This window comes from Bombyx mandarina, chromosome 10 (assembly GCF_030267445.1).
Source record: "Bombyx mandarina strain Sakado chromosome 10, ASM3026744v2".
Taxonomy (NCBI): Eukaryota; Metazoa; Arthropoda; class Insecta; order Lepidoptera; family Bombycidae; genus Bombyx; species Bombyx mandarina.
Window position 1 is genome coordinate 10,598,760 of NC_143217.1, and position 23,131 is coordinate 10,621,890.

At 34.7% G+C, this 23,131-nt stretch overlaps 2 protein-coding genes across 4 annotated transcripts in view; both read right to left on the reverse strand.

Annotated features, from left to right (window-relative positions):
• Window positions 1–12,063, reverse strand: part of LOC114243251 (uncharacterized) — a 46,129-nt gene extending 34,066 nt beyond the window's left edge. Inside the window, exon 1 of one of the 2 annotated variants that reach the window (XM_028174674.2) lies at window positions 11,692–12,063. In XM_028174674.2, the coding sequence (XP_028030475.2) occupies window positions 11,692–11,751 (60 nt within the window). In that variant the 5' untranslated portion in view covers window positions 11,752–12,063. The remainder of the gene's footprint in view (window positions 1–11,691) is intronic. The other variant, XM_028174675.2, reaches the window with a different exon arrangement.
• A 6,665-nt stretch (window positions 12,064–18,728) lies between these two features.
• Window positions 18,729–22,635, reverse strand: Idh (isocitrate dehydrogenase [NADP] cytoplasmic). Of its 2 annotated transcripts, none has more exons than XM_089730412.1 (2): window positions 22,520–22,635; window positions 18,729–20,132 (listed from the first exon to the last, which is right to left on the reverse strand). In XM_089730412.1, exon 2 carries the CDS (start codon window positions 20,123–20,125, stop codon window positions 18,899–18,901), a length of 1,227 nt encoding a protein of 408 aa, XP_089586538.1. In that variant the 5' UTR covers window positions 20,126–20,132; window positions 22,520–22,635; the 3' UTR covers window positions 18,729–18,898. The 2 variants fall into 2 exon arrangements, with proteins under 2 accessions (XP_089586538.1, XP_089586539.1); XM_089730413.1 differs by lacking the exon at window positions 22,520–22,635 and adding an exon at window positions 22,243–22,424.
• Between the last annotated feature and the right edge of the window lie 496 nt (window positions 22,636–23,131).

Here is a 23,131-nt window from a genome sequence, read left to right on the forward strand (position 1 = left end):
GATAAAATGTAAATACAATGTCTGTTATAGAGGAAGCGTTTTTTTGTTCGCGAAATTACAGAGATTGATTGCCACAATGACAAGCATAGCCCCTCATTAAATTAGTTATATGTGTGGTGATCTGAATACGATGAAAGCAAAATAATTATAGATCTAAATGGCGAGGAAATAACTTCATCTAGGGTTTTCGCTTCGTGCTTAGCGTGCTGAAGGCCAAAAACGATTATTTCTACCAATAGAAATAACCTACAAAAATAGTTTGACAAATTATGTGCCATTTTAGGTATCGTATTTACCAATACTATTTATATTATGAAGTGGTATTATGAAATTTGATTTAAATTTATATTCTTAGAAATAATGTTTCATAACATATAAGTGAACGACGTAAGATCTTGGACAATGAATGAGTATAATTAAAATTGTTAAATTAAAGAACCCGTGATAAAAAGAAAAAAATGTTGATAAGCATTTTAATGTGATATTAAAATGTTTATCAACAATTTAACAGCGGAAGCAAATATTAAATTAGTTTCGTACTTACCAAATTCGAATCATCACGTGTGCATTAAATTCTACTGTCATTCATATTTTGTTATCAGAAAGATAAATTATTTTATTTTAATATTTTATGTGCTACGTGCTTTGATAACAGCATTCATATGTGCTGTTATATAAATCTACAGTTTGCGAAAATCAACTACAAAAGTTTAATAATTTTAAACTGCAGTTTTTGAATCCGTGAAACAAATGAGAAATGATTAATCACAATTATATTAAAATTCATTTCATAAATTCATTCATTTCGAGCCCTTCGTCGCAAGCGACGGGTTCGACGAGGCCGGTGACCGGTGCTTGTGGTACCTAAAAGCACCGTTAATTGATCGGGAGGATCCGTAATGACGTGTAAGCATTAATAAATTGAATTCTTTAGTGTGTCATAGTTGAACCGTTAAAGTTCAGGGATCGTGGAGTCGAATTCACGATTTCTAAAACGCAACAATGAAAATCGTAACAAGAGATAATTTTTATTAAAAAGCACATTCTTTGAAAAGCCGCGTGCGTCATGCACTTTTCAACAAAAGTTGCGTTTTATGGGCAAAAACTATTTTCGTGACATCAAGTTCTCCACGTAAGCTTTTGTGAATTTAAAAGCATTTAAATATATTGCATTTACTGACGTAATATAGACAGTTTTTTGAGTTGAAAGCTGAAACATAAATGTGTTTGTAAGTTTTTGTATTTATGTACATCCGACGCAGCGACGGCACTCGTAATATTTGTTTTAAAATCTTTGTCTGTTTCATCGACTCTCCCTAGTGGATTCAAATTTATTTCTTTTTAAAAATTTTTAATATTCGTTAGATAATATAATCGCGATGGTTCGTAATTGTGAGTCATGAAAATACATCTTGTTACTTGTAAACTATCAGTCTAAATTTGAATTTAATGCGCAAACCTTTTAATTATATTTGTTCTAAATCGAAGCGCGATATTAGGCATTTCTATTTTAAGATAGCAGTTTGAGAAGAGTTGAAAATATAATGAGTTTTTTGGTCTTAATTCAGACATTTTTAATTGCAACACAGGCGAGAATATACAAAATTTATTATTTTGTCAATGATTGTCGTTATTGTTATTTGTGTCTTGTATTGATTTATGAAAAATATCGATATCGTCCGAAGCCGACTTTTTTAAATTGCTTGTTTTTATATTTCAATATAACAACAGTTTAATTAGTAAATATAACCCTCACCTCACTTTTAAAAGTTATCGTCATATTTGCCATCGAAACAATTGACGCTAGATTAAACCGTAAAAGTACATAATAATATGTTCAATCATGACTAATAATGTTAACCATGAATCTTATATGAAATACTACAAAGGCAAAAGGTTTTCAACGGCTCCTTCGAAACAAAAAAGTGCCCTTTTATATGCATTTGTATTATTCATTAAAATTCACAATTTCTCTCTGCTCAAAAAGTTTACATAGATACTTTTTAGAGACCATAAATTATGATAAGTATACTGAATACAAGAATATATAGTTTTTTAAAATAAAAGCCATTTCATTCGTATATAAAAAAGGAGTAATTACAACTCAACACGGAAACCATATGCCTCAAAACAGAAAACTAATAAGTCCACAAAAAATAATACCTTACCAACATTTTTATTTACCGTTCTACAAAGCAAATATTTCTCGGATTCCTAAAACAATTAAGTGATCGAAACCAGTTACTATTTATTTTGAGTTATTGGACCGTGGCCTTGTCTGGTTTCGTTGTGAGGTCGGTAATGATTCTCTTAACTATTAAAGTAATGGGACTTTCTACCACTTGTTTGTTTTCATCGCCCATAACGTACTCGTTTATTGATTCAGTATTGTTTTTTCTTGTCTAAAAAGATTTTAAGTTTAAATATTAGCATTCACTTTAAAGCTAACATTTAGGTATTGATTTTGAAATCTTTCTTTATTTAACAATATCTTTGATATTTTTCGTTGATAATTTCCAATTACAGAACTGGTAAATTTAACTAGATTAAGATGTATTAAAAATTAAACTTCGAATAGATAATTAAATCTCAATTGTACACACAGATTATATTTATAGCGTAAGTACGTTTAAAATCATATTTTATTTGTTAGCAACATTGTATACATAATCCCCAGGGTACGCACCCTTCTTGTTAACGTCTAGACAATTGCGTGGGTCGCGACTTATTCTCGTCTTGAATAGCTCTAAGATTTATCAAAAAAAAAATTCAAAACGAAGAGTATTTTCTTTTAAGTTCTCACAGCTTAGTTCAATTGAATACGTTGTCTACAAACAACCTAAAATAATATTATAATAAACATTGGATTTATACGTATTTGTGAGTTAAAATTAAACAAGACTAGTTGAGCACCTATTTAAAAAAAACAAATACTTATTATTTTTATTTTTAAATACTAAGAAAGGTAGTTGTTACTTACGCAGAAAAGTAGCTATGAATACCACTTAGATAGAGACATTCTTTTTTTCATAATATAATAGGAAAGCCAATACATATCAACGCATATTGTTATTGTTAATATTCACGATTAATTCATTAGATACGAAGCCTTACCGTTAGGCTTATGGATCACGCTAGTGAACTTTAGTCAAAAGCCAACAAAAATTCAAAACCTTTTGCCCGTAGATGTTAAAAATTGCTGAAGGATATTTCGACCTCATACCGGTTCGTACTACTATTGCGCCTATTTCTTTCGCGTAGAAATCATGCATTCTACTTTGATGGATAGCTGTTAATACAATACAACGTGCTTCAAGGTGGACTACAGCAATCATGTTGTCATTCTGTTACCACTTAATACCAGGTTAAGTATAAGATCACCAACCAGTACAGTAATAAAAAAAGATTAAGTTGATCACGATTGATATAACTAATAACGGTAAAATAAGTGAAAATAATTTTAAAACTCTTTCTGATAGTTTCGCAAAAAAATTGCATGCCCACTGAATAGAATAAGCATAATGGAGAAGATGTAACTGCAGACGATTTGATCTTTTTGGAAAGATTTGTGGGCCTTCCTGTTACGAACTCTATAATTGGGTATTAGCGTTAATACCTTTCTATTACGCAATCTCGCCGAGAGGAATTTAAGGTCTCTTGGAAACGTGTTCTTTGATATTTAATGAAACGAGTCCCAGTTAATAGGAACAGGACACCGTGTACTAAAATATTAACGTTTGATAATAAAGATACAATGAAACATAGTGTGATATTTCAAAATGTTCAACAGTACAGCAGGAGCTGCGTGTAAATTGTAAAAGCGTTTAGTTAGAAGGTTCTTAGCATTGATCGTTAGAACTAACTTACGTGTTAACTTAAGTGAATATCTTAAGTGGCTGACAACATTGTTGCTAATAATAAAACTAGCAATTAGTCTATAGATAACATTCAAAAATTGAAACTTAATAAAATAAGTATAGTCTTGGGACACGTTCTTCAGCTTAACGAAATGTGATTTTTAATATTAGAAAATTTACTGAGTCAAAATTAAGAGATCGATTGTACATTGTACGTATTTTTTTATCGTTTTACAAAGAAAAATGTATGATTTTGTATTAAAAATTAGTCAAAGACAACAGTAATCACACGTTCGATCCATAAACGATGACAAATACCCTATTTCCAATTAATACTTGGTTGATCCAACGTAGGGTGTATCAATTGTGTTCTGTTTGGACCTCGTGTTCGTCCATCGGATTACAAATATTATAGAAACGCCGTAATTCAGACAGTGATTTATATGACGGGGGTGGCGGCCACCCTCCCAAGGGGCACCGGCCACTACTGCTTATTCCAAACAACATTGATTTCTGGAAAGGGACACGCTTTGAGTTTTGTCACGATGACATTTCAAAACTAGTCCAATTGGGAAATCAAAGATATTATCTGGTATCGACAGTATTTTACAAATAAATACTTAATTGAAAGAGTTACATAAATAGGACACACAACATAATTTAATTTTCTTCTTGTTCACGCATTGATTGCCTAAGTGTAAGTAATTCCTAGCTAGTCATTTCGAATACTAATACCCTACTGTTTTTATTTTTATTACGTAGACGGATGAACGAGCACACGGCTCACCTGTTGTAAAGCGGTTTCCGGAGCCCGTGGACACCTCAAAGTGATTGCCAACTCAAGAGGTCAAACTCTTACTTGTATTGTTAAGCGGCTGTTCCAAACAGCCAGGATGGCAGTACTTAGTACCTACCCGGACGGGCTTACAATACGCTCTTAGAATACTTACTTACCTATGACGAAGTCGATATCTTTGATGGACATGTTTGGCGATTAGGATCTTGGTTTATTGTTCGTTGTGTGCGCTTCTAGTGCACATAGAAAGAAATCCTATTTTGGAAACCGTTGATTGTTTTAATGATAAAAGACTTCATATTTAAATCTATTTCAATAATACTTGTACTTTCAGCAATCAAATTAATATACCAATTATAGTATTTCATGAATCGTCATAAACCTTCCTCGAAAGCAAACATAAGTATTAGTTATTTATTTATTATATATACTTTTTATTCGATCGAAAACAACGTGAAATATTATGAACGAGGAAAGCGTTGTAAGCGTATTGTTCAACAAGTTTAACAAATAAGCGCTTTAGTTTCCACTTTCTCCGCAATACTTAAATCCAATTGTTCACAGTTTGAGAAATGCAAGTTCACTCTTCAAAGGAGCCATTAGCTGAGCGCAGGCAAAATATATTGATTTTGAAGTTTTTGTACTATGATCACTGAACATCTGTGTATAAGAAAATTTCTATGCAATTAGTGTTTACGTTAAGAATCTAACGAATCCGATTCCAACTACTAGTGGTGTTATTTTGATCGGTAGCACAAATGAGCACGGGGTTTATTCGGTGTTAAATTGTTACCCAGGCCCATGAATGACGGCATCCACCTTAAAATCTCATAGGTACTTTAATCACGGGTGTCCTACCCTTCAAACCAGAAATCGTGACTAACAGAAATAGACAACATCGTAGTACTTTTCCATGGGGGCTTTTTCTTTTTACTACACCTCGAGTAATAAATTATAAGTTTTTTGAGCTTTATTTTGTGAGCCGATATTTCGTTTAGTAGGTTTAGTGATTTACGGATATATTAAAAAAAACAAAGGATTTGAACCCCGGTAACACTTGATGCATTTAAGGCGGGCGTTATGCATCACGTTAAGGCTATCAAGCCTTGAGAGGCTATTTCAGCGTTGCCCTACCGTGTAGATGAGCTCCCGGGGCTCAAACCAGAGGTGTTGCTAACACTTGCCCTAGTAAGAGCAGCGCTTGGCCAAATCTACCACTGGATCGCGACCCACTGAGAAGATCCGCCGAGAAACTCAGTGGGCTGTGTCTATGGGTTAATTTACTCGTCGAGCCCTTCGTCGTAAGCGATGGCTCCGGCGAGGACGGTGACCGGAGATATTGCCGTCTTCTCAACTTTACTGAAGTTCAAATGGACCCCGAAGTAAATGCCATTTCTTTCATTTGAAGGTGTACCTCGAGTACATAGTGAGTTTCCGGAAATAATTTCTGGCTCAAACAATGAAACCATGAAGAGAGCTTCCTATGTGTTTCTCGTTTGCTATGCTTTCTTTAAATTAGGTTACTTTACAAAAGGGTCCTTCTTTGGCTTTATCGACATCTATGGGCAAAGCACGGCTTCTCAATTTGATCGCACTGTTGGTATAATCATTAATGACCTTGACTATTCACGGTTGAAATTATTGAAAAACATTTTAAATTAGGTACTTGTTCTTGTCCCGTATATGTGTTACTGGTATCTATCTATAATAGAAAAAAATCTAAGCCTTAAAATGTGTGAAAAAAATTATGTCATACTCTTGATTTAAAAAAAAAAAACTAAATACTATATTGCGTGAATCCTTTCTTAAGCCCGCGCGCAATACCATGCATACGAAACGCACATTACATGGGTAGGTCATAAATATGGCAAGTAATTTCAAAATAAAAAACTTGAAAAACAAAAATTAAATTAACATAGTCAATTTGCAGATAAATACATTTATATTATCTTATTATCTAACGGTATACCGTTAAAAGCGTTCCTTTTCTTTTGTTCGTAAGAAACTGTTAATTAATTACACAGCTATCCATCCTTATTGGGGCAATTATATCGAGATACTGGGTTGCAAATCGTTCATCTGTCGGCAGGCGGACTCTCATTTATTACGGTTCACGAATGCTCAACTTTTTACTGGACCTCTTGACACTGCCTATCATTAAATTAACGATCACTTAATTGGATTAAACACCGGCGCTTGCAAAAACCCAGTTGAAATATTAGCTTTTAAATATGGTTTTTTTTAGTGCTACGATCGCACTACATCGATCTTAAAATGTTTGACGTTATGACAGAGCATTAACATGTTTGAAAACATAATAGTCCCATTGAATTTTAAGAATTTATTGCTGCAGTTATTAAAAACGTACTGTTACTTGAACTAAATTGAAATTGCGTGTGGCGATGTTTAGTTCTGCAAATATTCACTCACGCTAATTTGGAAATGACCCACTTTTACTACTTTACGTAGGAAATAATTGGCTTCTGTTAAATTTTACGTAAAATTATAAATTATGTAAACTAAATGCGAATAAAATCTTTTACTAATGTGAAACTACAGTAACTAGTAGAATGTTTTTTTTTTGTGTTATGGCGAGTGTAGAATCTCCAACCACTTGTTTTGGAAAAAAAAACTTTTAGGCTGCGAATATAAAATTATTCCAGGTATTTTTTTATTTTCTTTATAGGCTATAGCTGTAAATATCAGTACATAAAAATTTCTATAGCCTACGAGTCGAGCCACAGTTCAATTGAGTCTAGGTAAATCCTAACACTTATAGAAAAACAGGAAAATCTGCCTGACTGTGTTAATGTTATAGAGCCGGTTTTCTAGGATTTAGCTGTTTATATGGATTGATAGGGCATACAGGTCGTAGGCACAGCAACCTGACCATTGACGGTGACCCACAGTATGTGAGACGCATGCAACGGTACCTAGCCGACCGTACCTATTCAGCGTGCAACTGGAATACTTGATTATACAGAAAATTTAACTGCGTAGCAAAGATTTTATATATTATTTGATGTAAGATAATTTTAAGAACAACTATAAAACAGTTTTAAGTCATGTTTAATGTTATTCACATAAATATACAATAATATAGGTACTCCACTAGTTCGTGTGATATAATTAATTAGAAAGTTAGAAATCTATACTATAATATTATAAAGAGGAAAGATTTGTTTGTTTATTTGTTTCGAATAGGCTCCGAAACTACTGGACCGATTTGAAAAATTATTTTTCCATTAGAAGCCGACATTGTCCCTGATGAACATAGGCTACTTTTTTTTTTTTTTTTTTTGTTTCATGTGTGTTTTAATGTTTCCGAAGCGAAGCGAGGGCGGGTCGCTAGTATATTATAAAAATTGCATTTATTCTATGTGGGAAAATACTAGAAAAGTATTATTTTAATGCATAACTAACTATATCTATCATATTGCAAAATTGCAGACTACACAATGGTGAGTGTGGTGTAACAAAGTAAAAAAAAAAACAAGTAAAAGTTTTGCAAGTGACATGTCACATTGTTTATATTAATGAGAACCAGAGCGATCCATGAGAATTCTTATTTTAATAAAAGACAATTAGAAAATAAACGGAGTGACATTAAATACTGAATAAAAAATCGCCATTTAAAAAGACGTGATTCACGAAAAGAAAATTTATTCTTATTAAGTAACGAAACACAGCAGAACAACCTAATTCGGATGTTGGATGTAAAACGAGATATCTTAACAACAATGGACGTAAGTAATGAAATCTGCTTATTAATACGGTTTTTGTTGTGGTGTATTTAAATTTGTTCCAATTGAGTTTCATTGTACGATGAATAGCAAGATACTGATCTCGTAATACGATTTGGCATCTAAACTAATCTAAAGTATGTTATTGTATAAGATGATCGATACAATACCATTTAAGCGAACGCATACATGTTTTGAGATTTTACGAAATCATGATTTATTTGGATATAACTATTTATTCAAGAAAAAGAGGAAAGGTGTTAAATAGAACTCATAGAAAACGATACACACATTTTTATTAATGCGCAAGTGAGTTTATTTGTTTATTTCGCGTTTGCGTCTAAGAAAATGACATTATACTATCCTAAAAAAAACGTGTTACTCCCGAGAGATATTTTTAATATTAATTGTAGTGAAGCCGCAGCTAAAAGCTATACCTAGGTTTAAATCTATTTATATCTTTTAAACGAGTAGGTACACATAGACATACGTATAAAACGCTTCTGTAAATTTAGAAACAAATTTATCTTATGAAAACAAATAAATCAATGAACTATTGTTTATCTGCGTCTTTTATTCGCACTTTTAATACGATGTCCAGGGTCTGACATTATCTGTTCGACTATCGTGAATTGGCTCACGCGTGAAAAAACCAATTTAAATTATTGAATAAAAAACTTCTATTATGCAACCATAATTGGATAGGGTCGTTGACTTGAAGAGGCGACAGAGCACATGTGATATCAGAAGACGTTTTTCGTCTATTTTTTGTGCAAATTACTTTCCCATAGATTTAATATACTATGGCACGAGCTCGGAGAGGTTGCTAATTTGTTTTGATAAAATTAAGTTCGTCACGCTCATCATAGGGGCATTATAAAAGTATTTTTATTCAATATGTTCATTTTGTTCATTTATTCAATATGTTGTGAATTACGATAGAAATCTGAATTTTTTAAAGTAGTTTTTTATTGCTTATATAGGTGGACGAGCTGACGGCCCACTAAGTGTTAAGTGGTTACCGGGGCCTTTAAACATGAGCAAAAACCTTGAGATATGAGATCTAAGTGTTGGGTTTATAGTACAACAGATGGGTGGAGATCCTTCAAACCCAAACGCATTTTGTGTTCACGGTAGAAATAGACGCGAAGTGATGGTACCTGATCCGTGGGGATTCACAAGACTCCCACTAAATAGAGATGGAATATGCGCAGAAATTTTAAGAACAAACAGGTCGTGGGTTTGGTCACTGATAGTATAATAATATTTACTGAACTCAAACAGAAGCATGGAAACAATTGAATAAATTGAAAATTACGAAAACTATAAGTATTCAAATTCGAAAGATCGAAAATTATACAATAAAGAAAACAAACACGAGATTAGCTCTAATAATGTTATCCTTTCTACAAACCTAGAACTATGTTAAAAAATTAAGAATTTTAATTAATTAATAAGTTATGTTAGGTGTAATTTGAGATTTTGACTACAATTATTATGATATCTTTTTTTAAAATTGGATTTATAACATTTCCAAGATATTTAAGTTTTGACTACTGAGCTGAACCAATATATTGGCAAGGAGAATCACAATAAAAACATTGAGCGTCGTAATTGAGTACCCTTCGCTCCCGGCGTTCCCTAATTGCATGGCTGGAGACGATTCCCACGCAAGATGCTGTATCTGGCTCAAACGTTACGTTATGTAAGTTTAATCAAAATTCCGTGAATCACGACAAGGGAAACGTGTTCTTAGTATAATTCAACAACTTTGCTGTTTGTTTACTGATTTAAAAGTGTCCTAAGACGGGGGGTGCTCTTTCCGGGTTCATCTTGGGGAATAATAAAGTTGCGGTTTTATTGACGCGTGTCTATACCTATTTGTCAGTGCATATGTTACTATTAAATTAACGTATGTCAGTCCAAGGTGAAATTAATTATTCCATTGTTAAATGACACAAAGAAATAACAAATATCACACTCGTAACACGTGTTTGTAACATATCTTCTGAATTTTAATGATTGACGGTAATAACATTCAACTTCTGCTTTATGGTCATTGTGAGTTTTTAATGCTGCACGGTTAATTCCTAAATAACGTGCAGTAGGAATCATAAGAATCGGAGCTAATAATTGGGTGCACCAGAGCGGCTCTTGTAATTGATACGAAGAGCTAGCGGCTCGCGATCAGCACGTGCAATTTGAAACACCTAGGACGATATTCTTGCTAAGTGTAGATTTTTCCGTGAATTCAATTCAGAAACAATATTTAGTAAAATTGGATTGATCGTTCAAATAGACTTTAGTTGCTTAGAAAATAGATTATTGTTTTTGACAAACATAAATGATGATATAATCTACGATGTTTCTTACAAATGAGTCGTCTATTATCAAAGGTGGCAATCTGTGTATTTGGACAAAAAAATGTTATTGATATGGCGATACAGATTGATTTAAATATAATCGTCTCCTTCAAAGAATACGGTTCAAAACCTGCATTAAATAAAGGTTAATACTTAACCTGTTATTTATCTAAGATGTCGTTCAGAAGAGTTTTGTGACTGCCAATGGAATACAAAGTCAATAATTCGTTTTTCTGATTTACCAATAATTGTCCAAAAGTCACATTGCCGGCTTTGATAATAGTCGACTCAAATTAGTCTAATTCATCTAATTCAAGTATTTCAAATATTTTCGAATTGTGGATCGTATACTCAGCGTTATTAACGATGAGCAGAGTCATTGCTGTAATAGTAAGCGTCTAGGCGGAGATCCAGTACAAAAATGTGGGATGTTGCAACGATTACGGTTACCAGACGCCGATACTTATCGTTTCGTAATGGGATAACATATCGTACGTGCATCAGTGCAAATACTGATACTTATCTTATTTAACCACTAGTAATGAAATTATGTGAGCGTAATTCACAATTTGTGGTTTATAATGAGTCAGATTTGTAGGTGATTAGAGCAATTTGGATTTTACTGATATCTTTACGGAGCTTTGATTTTAATAATGGTCAATGATCTCCAAAGTTAATATGCGAATTGTTTTCAAGTTTTCTTAGTTTTTTTTTTGGAAATAAAAGGTTCTGTGGATTTAATTAAATATCTTAATCTATAGATGATATGATTTTTGTGTTTATTTCAAATAATGTTTATTTTGTAGCTCGTTATATACATAAAGTGGAAATTGAAATACGGACTTTGTATTCAAAACATTCGACTATGAATCACCTGAAAAAATAAACGTCTGCATTTAAAATTACAAATATAATAAAACCGACTTGCTTACCATCACAATAAATAAGGCGAACCATAGTAAGTACATTATAGTGCTTGATTTGACGTTCATAATTCACGGGTAACACATCAACTGCAGTGTGCTGGTCAGTCTCGAGTTTACTCGCGAGCTTTGCTTTCCCGCCAAGACGTGTTGCAATAATATAGTCGCACACGGCTGTTAACTGACGCTAAGCCCGCCAAACTGAAGCAAAGGCGCAAAGCACCGTGAGTGAGAGCTTCGCGAACCGTCTCTGAATGGCCCACTCCACCGAGGGAGGTCGGCGGGACTCGCGGGAGGGACAATCCGTAGGGGAAACCGCCAACCGCCTGCGGTAATTCACTAAGAAAACTTATTTGACGATTTGCCGCTGAGGGAATCGGAGACGTAATAGAAAAATGAAAACGATTTGTAATGTCAATAGAAGGCTTGGGGCATAGACGCGAGTCGAGTGTGCTCTTCATAATGGATTATTTGTATATTAAAATTAAAGGAAAGATGTTTTATCGTTTTAAAATGTTTTTTTTTATGGCTTAGTAGATTTACACAATTGAAATAATTCACATTTTAACACCTCATAATGGTGACAGACGATAAAACCAAATAGACTGAATACTACAAAAGAACATTGACATTGGACTATAGGTAAACCATGAAAACACTTGATAATTCATAAATGACTACATGTCCGCATTTTGAATAATAACTAACTAAATGTAGGTAAAAGTTACTGCATCTTATTGTTTTTATCTGTTTTGTGCATTACACGAAATTAAAGAGAGTTGGAAAATAGCTTTTGTACTGCGTAAGTGGGGGTCCCTATGTTATTGCTGGACGAGGCGGGTAAGTTTCTGGAGCACATTCTTGAATCTTTCATCTATCGATGGAACAGTATAATGTTGACGAAGACCGCTCATCGTCGGTGGGATCCCACGCTCGCGAGACTGCCTGACTTGCTACTACCAGCATGGCGAGATACATCGCTGTCAACCGGATTAAACGACAAAGCTGCTTTCAGACTACACTATACTATATGGCTCTATATACTTAGCCAATAATATATAGTACAGTACAGTGTGAACGTGTCCATAACAATGTATGGTGCGCGATATTGTTGTGCTAAGAGCTATATACTACTTAGTCTGGCCATAAATACTGTTACAATTAAAAATAAACAAAATACTACATTTGAATTTGGAATCTGTCATTTTTATATGATTGCTCATTGAGTTTTCTCATTTTGGCGCCAATACATTGTACAATATTTTGCGATATTAAAATGGAGTGGGGTGATAAAGAGAACCGAATCGCTGTGATTGCATTACACAAAGTAGGTATGGAGCCAAATGCAATTTTTAAAACTCTCCATAAGCTTGGTATTAGTAAAATGTTTGTGTACCGGGCCATTAAGAGGTGCAATGAGATCTCCTCTGTTTGTGACAGAAAAAAAAAAGATCCGGCCGTCCACGTAGTTTTCGTACGAAAAAGGTGGTCAAAGCAGTAAGGGAAAGAATTCGAAGAAATCCTGTCCGAAAGCAAAAAAAATTATCTCGGGAGATAAAGATAGCACCTAGAACCATGTCGCGTATTTTAAAAGATGACTTAGGATTTGCAGCCTATAAGAGACGTAATGGTCATTTCTTAACTGATAATTTAAAAGAGAATAGTGTGGTAAAATCGAAACAAGCGGTACGCAAAGGGAGGTCATAGAATTTTTTTGTTTACGGATGAGTAATTTTTTACAATTGAGCAACATTTTAACAAACAAAATATTACCGTATTTATGCTCAAAGCTCTAAGGAAACTTCTCAATTAGTCGACAGAGTGCAACGTGGGCACTATCCGACTTCAGTGATGGTTTGGTGGAGTATTAGCTATGAAAGAGTGACTGAGCCATTCTTTTGTGAAAAAGGTATCAAAACATAGGCACAAGTGTATCAAGATACCATTCTTGAGAAGGTAGTGAAGCCCCTTAACAACACCATGTTCAATAATCAAGAATGGTCTTTCCAGCAAGACTCGGCGCCAGGTCATAAAGCTCGGTCTACGCAGTCTTGGTTGGAAACGAACGTTTCGGACTTCATCAGAGCTGAAGACTGGCCGTCGTCTAGTCCCGATCTTAATCCGCTGAATTATGATTTATGGTCAGTTTTAGAGAGTACGGCTTGCTCTAAGCGCCATGATAATTTGGAGTCCCTAAAACAATCCGTACAATTGGCAGTGAAAATTTTTCCCATGGAAAGAGTGCGTGCTTCTATTGATAACTGGCCTCAACGTTTAAACGACTGTATTGCAGGTAATGGAGACCACTTCGAATAAGCTTTTTATACTTTAAATTGTTTTATATTTATGTATTAAGCTAACAGACTGTAAAAGTAATAAATGTTATTTGCAATAGTTTTTTTTTTTTTTTTATTGTAACAGTATTTATGGTCAGACTAAGTATATTATATTATAGCGTAGTCTGAAACAAGCTTAAGACCCCGACGTGGCACTCAATAAATCCCATCTTTTGCCTGTTGTCATCCATTCTGTTGCCTGCAACCTGTCAATAGCCACATGTTTGGAGGCATTCGCATTGAAATTGCGTTACAATTGATTGATTGAATTGAAATACTCGGGCATCATTGTAAGCAGTCGTTACATCTTTCGCATTCACTTCGTTGATCTGGTTCCCCGGCTATTCGGGACGGCCGGCCGAACAAGGGGCTGAACAGGTAACACGCTGTCACTACGTGGGGGTGGTACGGTCGATGACTCCTACAAGAGGGTTTAACGGTGGTGGGACGTCTTGCTTACTGGTGGTAGGACGTCTTGCTTACTGGTGGTAGGACGTCTTGCTTACTGGTGGTAGGACCACCTTTGAGTCCGCACGGGTAGTTGCAGAGCTAGAGCAGTAGTGCGTTTCGGTTTGAAGGGTGGGGCGGCCGTCGTAACTATTCTTGAGACCTTAGAACTTATATCTCAAGGTGGGTGGCGCATTTACGTTGTAGATGTCTAAGGGCTCCAGTCACCACTTAACACCAGGCGGGCTGTGAGCTCGTTCACCCATCTAAGCAAAAAAATAATAATTTGGGCTATGAAGCGATGGCTATTTAAATTTATATTTAAATTTTTATTCATTTGTGTTATGTTAATGGGTATAAGTAGGTAATTGTATGTGTTTATTTATAATCAATTAATTTTATTTGCAACAGTAGGTATTCATAATACGACACCGTACAGTTTAATAATTTTACTTCAGCTGATTTTCACAAGACATATATTTAAAGTGACCAAACGCTCAGAAATATACCATAGAACACATTCAAGCCGCACTCAATAATTTAAAAAGTTTTACTAAAGTGGAAAATAAAACTAAATCAACATTTCCTAGTGCATATGTAAAGTCACTCAAAACCCTCACAAGACTAAAAAAACTAAATCAACATTTCCTAGTGCATATGTAAAGTCACTCAAAACCCTCACAAGACTAAAAAATGTCTATGGTGTGGTATCCATGGGTACGATTCCTGATGATGAGCTTCGTTCATGATAAGAAAAAAAAAACTTACTCCTGGCTTAGTCTACAACATATAGAAAAACATGCTCTACAGAAGTTCACAAAAATATGTAGTCTTCAACATCATCAGGTTGTAGTGATCCATTCTCTCAACAACAAAACCATTGCAACCACCAAACCAACTAACTATGACCACTGAAAAGGAAGACAAATATTTTCAGTACCTATAGGTATATGGATGGATACTTTTAAAGAACACAGAAAAGTGTCTACTCTGAAGTTATTAGAGCTATGAAGAATGGTGAACGCAGTCTTAAAACCAAATGCATCATCATAAAGAAGTTTATTAATTCACGATAAATTTACGGTGGTAATACGAGAAGATATTTTAAAAATAAAGATTCTCTGTCACCATTGAAGACAAGGGTTTTTATTGCGTAAGAAATTCAGCATATAGGTATCATGTGATCAAAATAGGTCCTAATCTTAATTACATAAGAACGATGGCTGTTCTAAACTTCAAACTATTTCGGGCAGGAGTGGACAAAATAGTGGTATTAATTTTTTATTAAATTTTATCTCCTTGACCACCACACACCGTCATTAATAATGGAATAAAATTTGCGGCTTGATTTTATGAATCGCTATTGTTGAAACGTGTAAATTTACTTAGGTAATTTATTTAGCAAACATTGCTATCCGTTGGAAGAATCGGGTACCGGTACAGCGGGCCTCTTACCTATAGGTTTGTTGAAGTCGTCGTGATCTAAAGACGTGACGTGAAATAAAACGCCCGGTGCATTTGTATCGAGCAATGCGACTGTACTAGTTGTTCGAATCCTGCAGGTAGGTACCAATTTTATTAATGAAATACGGAGTTAACAAATGTTCACGAGTGACTTCCACGGTAAAGAAATAACATTATGCAATAAAAATCAAACACACAAAAATTATAATCTGCGTAATTACTGGTGGTAAGCCGTCTCGTGAGCCCGCACGGGTGGGTACCACTGCTTTCCCTATTTCTGCTGTGAAGCAGTAATGCGTTTCGGTTTGAAGGGCGGGTCAACCGTTGTACTGTTAAAACTGAGAGTAAGAACTCATATTTCAAGATATCGGCATTAATGTGGTTGATGTCTATAGGCTCCGGTGATAGCTTAAAACCAGGCGGGCTCATGCCACCAGCTTGGCAATAAAATAATTAAAATAAAGTCAATTGAAACATAGAACTTCAAAATATCTGCAAAATATAATGGAGCACGTTCCATGTTGAATATCTTTTTTCAGTTGGACCAAGTTTATATTTAATCCCTAATTTCAAATTTCATAATCTAGTCGGAGACAACCACAAAGACAACCGGCCCTTATCTACACATATCTCTGCTATCTCATTAGTATCAAAGCTTAGACGACATTGACCTTGAATATTTAAGATATTATTACGATAGATGCATAAAAGAATATTCTAACCGTTCGTGTACCACCACCCCGCCTATTTCTGCCGTGAAGCAGTAATGCGTTTCGGTTTGAAGGGTAGGGCAGCTGTTGTAACTATACTTGAGACCTTGGAACTTATGTCTCAAGGTGGGTGGCGCATTTGTGTCATGGATGTCTATGGGCTCCAGTAACCACTAAACACCAGGTGGGCTGTGAGGTCGTCCACCCATCTAAGCAATAGATAAAAAATCCTGGACGACCTCGAGCCCATCAGTAAGTATCTAAAGTCAGTATCTACTACATTGCCTATCCTGCAGACTGGAAAACAGTCGACGTCGCCCTAAACACCTCATTTCGGAACCTCCCGATCCACTAACGGTGCTTTTAGGTACCTCAAGCAACGGTTATCGTTCTCTTCGAACCCGTCGTTGCGACGAAGGGCTCGACGAGCGAATTAACCCACAGACACAGCCCACTGAGTTTCTGCCCGGATCTTCTCAGAGAATCGCGTTTCCAATCCGGTGGTAGTTCTGTGAAGCATTGCTCTTGCTAGGGTTAATGTTAGCAACGTCGTCAGGTTTGAGAGTCGTGAGCTCACCTGCTTACGCGGAGAATCTAGTATAACCCCTTGAGGTTACTACAATAGATAAGAGAAAAAAAAAAAGTTTCCTTTATTGTAGACGAGCTCACGGTACATCCAATGATATGATGATCCAAATCCTCCCCATTATTTATAATAGGCAATTGCCTTTGCAGAAACAATTGTATATGTGGTCTTGCCAAAAAAAAACCGCCATTACCTACGTGAAAAAAATTATTGCGGAGGTGTTAATATATACTTTTAGGAATCAGATGTGAAATATTGTTAAAAAATAACAATTAACCCCCAAACAGGATCATAAGTAACAATCTTAAAGTAACAAAGTGATTTAGGAACCAATCAAACAGTAAAATAGGATGGATTTACAAATAAAGTTAAGTCAAACCGAGAGATTCCGTATGGAACCACGTCACAAAATATAACAATCACGAACATTTCCGAACTGCCTTTCAGACAGTGGCAGCCCCTTCTTCTTCTTTTTCTCGCTTTGGTTTCCTCCATGCTAATGACGTGACCACTTTTGCGCAACAAGAGCTTAAATATACCCGCCCATAAAATTATCAAAAACCCATTCCCGATCCTGCGGACAGAATGGAAAGCAGTCGACGTCGCCCAAAACACGTCATCTCGGATCCTCCCGATCCACTAACGGTGCTTCTAGGTACTTCAAGCACCGGTCACCGTTCTCGTCGAACCCGTCGCTTGCGACGAAGGGCTCGAAAGGTAAATTAACTCTCAGACACAGCCCACGGAGTTTCTCGCCAGATCTTCTCAGTGGGTCGCGTTTCCGATCCGGTGGTAGATTCTGCGAAGCACGGCTCTTGCTAGGGTTCGTGTTAGCATCGTCGTCAGGTTTGAGCCCCGTGAGCTCACCTACAAACGTTAGGGTTACGCTGAAATAGCCTCTCAAGGCTTTCAGCTTAGGTAGGAAAAAAAAAATCAAAAAGGTTAAATATCCAATAAATGCAATAATAATGCATATTTGAAGTTCATTCAAAACGATCTCTGTTGGCGTTAAAATAACCTCTAACACATTAGATACTCAATTATCGTTATTTGTAGAGAACTGTAAACATAAGTACATATTCGGAGACTTGTTAATTATTAAAAAACTCCATAACATAACCGGTACAGTTGCGTAATAGTTTTTGATTGACCACAAACTTTGTTCGAAATATAGTATTTTTGTTGTTGTAAATATTTGATAAACATATTAGTTTATCAAACAGTGATAAGAATTATCTGAAATGCAGAAACCGACGAAAACATTCGTTCGAAATGACATAAGAGACAGACAATAATAATTATGTAAAATTAGTATTCAATAAAACTATTCAAACCAAATTATATTCTACTGAAATTTTCTGACGAAATTAATTCTGACCAGTGTTGTTATTGAATTTCGTCAGTCTAGACGCAAAATTTTACACACCCTAACTAACTAAACAATGGAAGTTCATTAAATATTTGGGAATTCGTTTTAAATGGCAGAATAATTAAATACAATTATTTTATTTTGAAAAATAATATATTTATAGGAAATAAATAATCGAAAAAAATAAATAAATGCTATTAGTTTTCATGCCAAAAAAATTAGGTACCCTTATTCCATTACAATAAAATATTGTAAGTTGATATAACAAATATTAAAGATTAGACCGTTTCCTTTCTGTAGCTAGTCATTGTCCTAGAGCAACCTTCAGGTTTTCGGCTAGTTTATCCATGAATTCGAAGGTTTCATAGTAGTCTGATCTTTTGACATTGTTCATACCTTTGATGCAAATGGCAAGGTCTTTAGTCATAATTCCAGATTCAATAGTTTCAATGCAGACCTTCTCCAGAGTCTCAGCAAAGTTCTTTAAGGCATCATTGTTGTCTAATTTAGCACGATGCAACAAACCTCTAGTCCAAGCAAAAATTGAAGCAATTGGATTGGTGGATGTCTCTTTTCCTTGCTGATAGAATCTGAAATGACGTGTAACAGTGCCATGGGCAGCTTCAGCCTCAACTGTTTTGCCATCAGGACAAATGAGAACAGATGTCATGAGGCCCAGTGATCCATAGCCCTGAGCAACACTATCAGATTGTACGTCTCCATCATAATTTTTGCAGGCCCAGACAAATCCACCCTCTGATTTCATAGCATAAGCCACCATATCATCAATTAGCCTGTGTTCATACCAGATACCAGCATCCTCAAACTGTTTCTTGTACTCCTTGTCATAAATATCTTGAAAGATGTCTTTGAAACGACCATCGTATTTCTTGAGGATTGTATTCTTAGTGCTTAAGTACAGAGGGTATTTTCTGTCCAAAGCAAACTTGAATGAAGAATGAGCAAAGTCAATAATAGATGCATCAGTGTTAAACATAGCCAGTGCTACACCTGCACCCTTGTACTCATGAACTACATGTTTTATTGCCTCACCAGATTCAGGTTTGAAGATTATTTCAAGAGTACCAGCACCTGGGACAACAAAGTCAGTTGCTTTGTATTGATCAGCATGAGCATGACGTCCAATGATGATGGGTTTGTCCCACCCTGTTACAAGTCTCGGTATATTCTTGCAAATAATAGCCTCCCTGAAAACAGTACCACCAAGAATATTACGGATGGTCCCATTAGGGCTTTTCCACATTTTCTTCAGTTTAAATTCTTCAACTCTCTTCTCATCAGGAGTTATGGTCGCACATTTGATGCCCACATTGTATTTCTTTATGGCCTCAGCACAATCAATTGTAACTTGATCATCAGTCTTATCACGATTTTCCATACCCAAGTCGTAGACATGTAATTCAATGTCCAAGAAAGGAAGAATCAGCTTTTCTTTGATAAGATCCCAGATTATTCTGGTCATTTCATCACCAAGGATGTCAACAACAGGTCCAGCCTTTATTTTAGACATATTGTATCTGAAAATGTTTTGAAATATTTCAATAAAATTTAACATAAAAGCAGTTAATAACTATTACATTATAAAAATAAAAACTGATAAACAATATCATTTTACACAAAGATTTGAGAAACATTTCTCACTTATCAAATAAATAATATTGTAGTACAACTTTCAAACAAACTCAATGTAATAAATAGAACTTTAACCTTGATAGTGTTGTTTTTATATTGTTGTATTTTTACTAAATGAGTTTAAAGTTAAAAAAACATATTGTTTACTCCTTGGAAAGAAAATAAAGTAATGACATGTACTTCTTAGCATATTTCAATCTAAAATTTGAAATTTAATTTGTGACTGTTCTTTATTTAATTTTTTTAGTCTAGTACTGTAGTGTGCCTCATGCATTTATTTATAACTTGAGTGTAAAAAAATGAAAAGACAGATTTAATAAAAAATGACCTGATGATATTTTATTTTCAATAGAGTTTAAAAAAGGAGCAGGTAATCAATTTTGCTGGTAGTATGTCCTCTTGTGAGTCCGCAGGGGTAGGATGAGTGGACGAGCTCACCGCCCACCTGATGTTAAGTGGTTACTGGAGCCCATAGACATTTACGACGTAAATGCGCCACCCACCTTGAGATATAAGTTCTAAGGTCTCAAGTATAGTTACAACGGCTGCCCCACCCTTCAAACCGAAACGCATTACTGCTTCACGGCAAATAGGCAAGGTGGTGGTACCCACCCGCGCGGACTCACAAGAGGTCCTACCACCAGTAAGTAACCACCACCCCGCCTATTTCTGCCGTGAAGCAATGCGTTTCGGTTTGAAAGGTGGGGCAGCCATTGTAACAATACTGCGACCTTAGAACTTATAGCTCAAGGTGGGTGGCGCATTTACGTTGTAGATGTCTATGGGCTCCAGTAACTACTTAACACCAGGCGGGCTGTGAGCTCATACACCCACCTAAGCAATAAAAAAAAATGACTTGCATTTTTTGTTTTCTGTTTCCTTATTTTTTATTTGAAAACTGGTGTTTTCATGTGGTCCCATTTACATTTTAGCGAGGTCTAACCAATAAGTTCTTGAGTAATCCTTATTAATACTTATTTTATTGACTTCAACTACATTGATGATATTCTCATTATATTTTGTTCCAAGTTGGTTTTCTTCATTCTTAACATTATATTTCTTTACATTTCATTCTTAATATTTGGCATTACAACATAATATTCAGAGTGTGATATTTAGGGATTTTTTGTAATTTTGGGTAAATTAGAGAAAATTAATTTGAAATGAATCTATAAAAGTTTTCAAAAGGGACATTATTCCAATATATTTTATTCATTCTGTTCATCAATTTTGTTTAACTTATTTTCTAATAATCAAGAAATTTAAAGGTTTAAAAATAACTTTACACTGGATGCAAATCCATTAAGTACCACTCATTCATTAAATCCAAATCTTTCATGTAGTTTGCGGTTGTCATTTAATATCTAATATCTCACTTTTTGTTTTTAGTTAATTTAAAAACCTAATTTGACTGTCTTAATTGCATTAAGCAAGATAAAATTCTCATTGTAAGGTAGTTTCAGTGATTTGTATTAATGGTATATTTTAAGTTAGGATAAAATAAAATATAATATAAAATACCTTTTTTTTCTATGCATATATTTCATTTTATATTATACTGAGTTTAAAATAATTGTTAGTATTTTTCAGTCTGTAAATGCACTTTAAATATATTTGTTATTCTTTTATGTATTTATTATATAGTTCTAAAAAGGTATTTTTAAGAGAAAGTTTGACATGTAAGCTAGTTAGTTACTCAGCAAAAAATCAGCAACTTTCAAAATCAATTAACTTGAATTTTAAATAGATAAAACTTATGATATAATGCACTCTATAATTTTTACTCAATGAAATAAAAATTAGATACACCCAGCATGTGGTTCACTTACTTTGCACAAGTACAAAGTTCAAGAAACCTGTTTAACAAGTAGCCTCATATTTGTGAGATTACGTTCATTTATGTTAGCCTACATTTCAACGTAACAGATAACATTACATTGGAAATGTATTAATAAAATATATCTGAAAATTACTTTGGCCACAACTACCACTCACCTTTCTACTTCTATGAATAAACGAGTACTACTCTTAAGATTAGTGGGAACGTCCTACTGTGCTAGCGCCACTAAAGAAACTAAATACATAAAATGGATAAAAAGAATGTTAGTTTTATCTGATACTACCAAATGAATTAGTAGGTAGTAGAACACGACCGAGTTGTGAGATGTGGCAGGCGGCTAGTGAAAGTGAAATGTTACAATAGGTAAGTTAAAAGTTAAAATTAAAAAGTCAAAGTTAAAATAAATTTAAAAGTTATTTAAATAAAACCTACCTGTGACGGGAGTAACAACCACAAATAAATTAATTAATTGAAAATTGAAATGGAAATTAAACTTGTTCCCCTCCTTTTTGCAGTATGGCAATGTTCAAAATGTTCAAATATTAAGCGTATTATTTAAGGTGGCAATTTTTTTATGGAATTTTATGACCTGGCTACTTCGACCTTTAAGTCATATCTCATTTTAATTTATCCACCTCGAGATATAAGTTCTAAGGTCTCAGTATAGTTACAATGGCTACCCCACCCTTCAAGCCGAAACGCATTACTGCTTCACGGCAGAAATAGGTGGGGTGGGGGTTAGGTGGTTGGCGCATTTACGTTGTGATGTTTATGGGCTCCAGTAACCACTTAAGACCAAATGGACTGTGACTAGTCCACCCATCTAAGCAATAAAAAAAAATACCTACACGTGAAAATCACAAGAGGTCCTACCACCAGTAATGAGGAAGTTTCCAATCACATAAAAACAAAAAATAATTAAATAAATTTAATGCAATGTGAAAGAAATGAGCCTGTAATTAAATAGAGTAGCTATGAAATCGTACTTATTTGGGTAACACAAGGGCTACCTTTCTACAATACGAAAATGCTCAATGCTCAGTA

Coding starts and splice junctions, on each gene's coding strand:
- Idh (XM_089730412.1), bottom strand. CDS start 20,125: ATGTCTAAAATAAAGGCTGGACCTGTTGTTGACATCCTTGGTGATGAA.